This window comes from Myotis davidii, unplaced genomic scaffold (genome assembly GCF_000327345.1).
Source record: "Myotis davidii unplaced genomic scaffold, ASM32734v1 scaffold3718, whole genome shotgun sequence".
In the NCBI taxonomy this organism is placed as follows: Eukaryota; Metazoa; Chordata; class Mammalia; order Chiroptera; family Vespertilionidae; genus Myotis; species Myotis davidii.
Window position 1 is genome coordinate 1 of NW_006289113.1, and position 4,715 is coordinate 4,715.

General features: G+C 45.6%; 1 protein-coding gene across 1 annotated transcript in view; it reads right to left on the reverse strand.

Annotated features, from left to right (window-relative positions):
• Nucleotides 1-1,211: 1,211 nt before the first annotated feature.
• The window catches only part of LOC102771717 (complement C3), a 25,520-nt gene continuing 22,016 nt past the window's right edge, over nucleotides 1,212-4,715 (reverse strand). The window contains 2 exon segments of the mRNA XM_015562416.1: nucleotides 1,212-1,491; nucleotides 3,009-3,165. Of these exon segments, the coding sequence (XP_015417902.1) occupies nucleotides 1,259-1,491; nucleotides 3,009-3,165 (390 nt within the window). The 3' untranslated portion in view covers nucleotides 1,212-1,258.

Here is a 4,715-nt window from a genome sequence, read left to right on the forward strand (position 1 = left end):
TAGATACATGAGAAAGTGCCGGCATAAGACTGAGGGTCTAATATGCCTAGCGCATGGACACTGACAATAAGGTTGTGAAGACCTGGGGGTGGGTGGTTAGGGGCTGGGAGGAGAAAGGAAATGGGGGTCGGGGGTGCAGTATGTGTAATACTATCCTATCTAATAATACACAAACATGGTAATTAACCATACTTCCACTACGCTTCCCATTGGCTAATCAGCAAGATATGTAAATTAACTGCCAACAAAGATGCTGGCCGGCAGCTATGCAGCTGAAGCGAACATGAGGCTTGCTTGCTCCAGTGAGTGAGGAAGCTAAGGTTCCCCGCCTGCCATGGCCCAGCTCTGAGCTCTGGAAGCAACAATGTCTCAATTATAGAAGCTAAACAAACCCAGATACCTACTTTCAGCTGGCAATGACCTCAGAGCTGGAGCCGGGCCTCAGAGCTGGAGCTGGCTCTCAGCTCCAGTGACAGCTATAGAAGGTAAATAAATCTCAGAATAATAAAAAAAAAGAGGCTGGGAGCTTCAGTCGCCTGCCAGCCTAAAAACAGCCCGGTGACTTAGTTAGTTGGATCATTGGCTCATGCATCAAAAGGTTGCAGATTCCATCCCCGGTCAAGACACATATGGGAAGCAATCCATTGATGTTTCTCACATCAATGTGGTTTTTTTTTTTCTCTGTCTCTCCCTTCCTCTCTCTCTCAAATTAATAAACATATCCTTGGATGAGGATCTATTAAATATCTGAGAATGCCACCAGAGTGAAAGGCGATCAAACTGAAGCCTGAGCTTGCTAGACTTGAGGTTGCTGAAAAAATGGTCTAAAACCCAGCTGGAAGAGAGCAGGCTTTGATAAGACTCTAGAAAACTGAGAACATTGTCTAGAACCCACAGTAAGACAAGGCAACACTGGGAGCCTCGTGGAACTGAGTCTCCCAGAATCCTCCAGAGGAAAAGATGGACTTGATGATTCCCTATAATAATTGAGAATTGGTCTAGAACCCACCAGTGGAACAGGATAAGATGGGAGGCCTGGTGGAACAGGAAATATGGTCTAGAAACGATCAGAGAGAGGTTCACCCCTGCACCTGGGCCTCGAGAATGTGATCTGGACACCAGGAGGGAAAGGGAGTCTCAAAATGCAGCTTGAGGCATCCAGAATTTAGTGTAGAATCCATAGACAGATTTGCAACAAAAACCAAAACCTGATTTCTCAACTTCATTTCAATCAACTGCCTCTCTTGGTCTCAGCATCTTATCTGGGTGGCCAGTCAGGCCAGAGGAGGTAAGGATGCATTTGCCTGGGGGATGTGGGACCACTTGCCTGGGTGGAGCCATAGCCACCTCCGTAGTATCTCTGCTCGTTGAGCCAGCGCACAACAGGAGGTACAGAGTCAAAGTCTTTGAGCAGCAGCAGAGCCAACAGGGCATAGGATGTGGCCTCTATAGTGTGGAGCCTTTGGCCAGGCTCCTCCCAGCGGTTCTTATCTACAAGAGAGAACACCAGCCCCCATGCTCACTGCTCTGTCCAGCCTGGAGGTAGTTCAGAGAAAGCTCAGAAACAGACTTGTTCTAGACCTCGGTGTTCAGGTGTCCTGGCCCACATTTGTGGCTTTCAGTCTGCTGGTTCCTGCCTTACTCTCTTCCCTCATAAACATTTACTTTTCCGTTTAAATTCTGAACTGCAGTCCCTCTGATCTATGGGAGCAGATTCCCTAAGTTTGCCATGCTCATTCTCACCTCTGAGCCTTTGCATATTCTGTTCTCCCATCTTGGAGCACTTCTTCTCCACCTACCCCTGGTTAATTTTTATCCACTCGGCACAATTTGGCTTCAATGGCACCCAAGAGAGAGTGACACCTTTCCTCCTGTCTCTTAAAGCATCCTGTGCTTCTCCTGTCCCAGCATAATGATGCTCTAGAGCAGTGAGGGCGAACCTATGACAGGCATGTCAGAGGTGACATGCAAACTCATTTTTTGGTTGATTTTTCTTTGTTAAATGGAATTTAAATATATCAAACGAATATTAAAAATATAAATCTTTGTTTTACTATGGTTGCAAATATCAAAAAATTTCTATATGTGACACGGCACCAGAATTAACTTAGGGTATTTCAAAATGCTGACATGCCCAGCTCAAAAGGCTCGCCATCACTGCTCTAGAGGAATCTATTAACTCATTTGTTTCCTCAACTGGAACGTGAGGCCATGATGGCAGGGGCTGTGCCATATTCCCTGCAATGCCCCAAGTGCCTAAGAAAGTACTCATGACAGAGACTGCCACCAAGAACCATTCCCTCCTACTGGACACAGAGTTGGACTACATCTCCTAGAGGCCTTTGCAGGTGGGTATGGCTACATAACTGAGCTCTGTCTAATGGAAAGTGCAAAACAATTGATGGGGCCCCTTCCATGGCTGGTCTACCTCCCTTGCACAGTGTTCCTGACTGTTTCCCCTTCTGCTTTAATAAAAGGGATTCCGAGGCCCCGAGGTGGCAGAGCCATGAGAAGATAGAGCCTGGGTCCCTGCATCACTGTATAGAGGAGAGCTGTCCACCAACTTGGCACACCCACAATAATACTAAAGGCAATGACAACATCAGAGATAGATCTCTTACCATGTGCTAGACCTTTTCCTACCCTCATCACTCATTTAATCTTCGCACCAATCTTGTGATGTAGGTATCATTTTATAGACAATGTCCATAGAGGTTAAGTGGATTGTACAAGATCACACTGTGAGGATGTGGCTGAGGGTGATTTAATTTTGAACTTGGATCTGTCTGATGTCAGAGCCCATGTCCTTGCTCCTGTGTCATAACAAGTACTCAACAAATACTTGTTGAATCATGCAATGGACCTTTTGTGTCATGCTTGCAATGAGGACTTTTCACACCCAGACCCACTCATCCCAGCTCAGATTGGAGCCATGCAGCCCCGTTTAAGATGGCCACCCTCAACCCGCAGCCACGTATCTCTCCTTACCCCGCCAGGCTGCCTCTCACCTGTGGCTGCATTCAGAAATGTGTTGAGGAGAGGGCCCTCCAGCTTGCCCAACCGGGCCAGGGCATAGCCAGCAATGGCCACAGCATACGGTCTCTTCAAGTTCATGTAGTGTGCTTGAAGAAAGTCTCCAGCCTTATTGATGCTGCCCCCAAGGTTCTATGAGAAAAAGATTGGGTACTCTGGTCAGGTGGGCACTGCTGCCCCAGAAAGCTGACAAGGATCACACAATCACCACTTCCTGGGCATAATGTTTCTGGCCTTGGTACATATTTTTCTTGGATGTGTCTATTTTCAAGGGTTCCCCAGACAGATTAGCCACTGTGCACTGCTCTGTTGCTGAGTACCTATCATGTTCCTGGTGCAGTCTGTATACCAATGGTGTGCTAGTAAATACTTAATAACCAGTTGTCTAGTGAGTGCAGGAGGTGGGGGTTAGGGGAGCTGGTTTACTGATTGCCAATTACTGTGGTGTAAATTTCCCACCTTGCCAATTTCAAGCTACCAGTGTGACATACCTTAACACAGATTGGGAAAGAGATGCCGCAAATAGGCACCCAGAGTTAGCACACCACTGGGTCCTCCTATTATCTAATCATCATCGTCATTGTAGCTAATACTCACTATGTATCCACTCATTTAATCTCAAAATCCTATGAGGTAGGTTTTATTTTCATCTCCATCCCTACTGCACAGAGGAAAACACTAAGACCCATGAGATGAGTGCAGAGGCAGATATGCTTTGTAGTGATTTTTATAGTGTAAATATAACCATGGCTGATTTCAACCTACCAGCACGGAGTCACTGACTGTAGAATTGGGAAGAGATTATAAAGTATGTCCACTGTATAGGTACAACAGACATAAATAACCTCAAGATCATGGATGATGATAAAAGGTAGTAAAATAATTAAGAAGTGATGAGTTTTGAGGGTTTACTACCTTTGTTGTTGTTTTGTTGTTTTTTTCTTAATTGGATTTTAGATGGGGGAGGAGAGAAAGAGGGATCAGTTTGTTGTTCCACCTATCTATACATTCGTTGGTTGTTTCTGGTATGTGCCCCAACTGGAGATCGAACTGCACCTTGGCATAAGGGGATGATGCTCCAACCAACTGAGCTACCTGGCCAGGGCTACTACCTTTTTAAAAATGTGTAGTGTTTAGTCTAATTTATTTAAATAGAAGTTTATATACTTTGATATTTAATAATGATTGCGTTCAACAATCAACTTGCAATATTCCTGGAACACTAACCATGGGTTTTATCAAGCTAATTTTATCAAGCTCTTTATTTGAACCCCAGCAGTCTAGTTCCAGAGCCTATGCCGTACTCCGTTATAAGGGTGCTGTGTTGTAGTAGAAAATGTCACTATGTTGTAGTAGAAGTTAATCCTTTTGCCTGCCCTCTGTCTCTCCTATATCCACCCTTGACTTTTGTAGGACCTTCTCCTTCCTGTCATTCACATGGCCACAGGGGAACAGTCATATTTGCCCAGGAAGACCTACTCCCTGGTCTCAGCTCATTGATCCAGAAGTGACCACCTGACCCAGGCTGAGCCAATCAGAATCCTTTCCTAAGAATCTGGAAGATCTAGCCTTGGGCTAGGAACTTCCCCAAGGAAGGCAATTCTGTTCTGCCAGGTAGGCTGGGTGGCAGGAAAGCTGACTTATTGGGCAAAAGGGGCATGAAGGACACAGGAAAGAGGAAC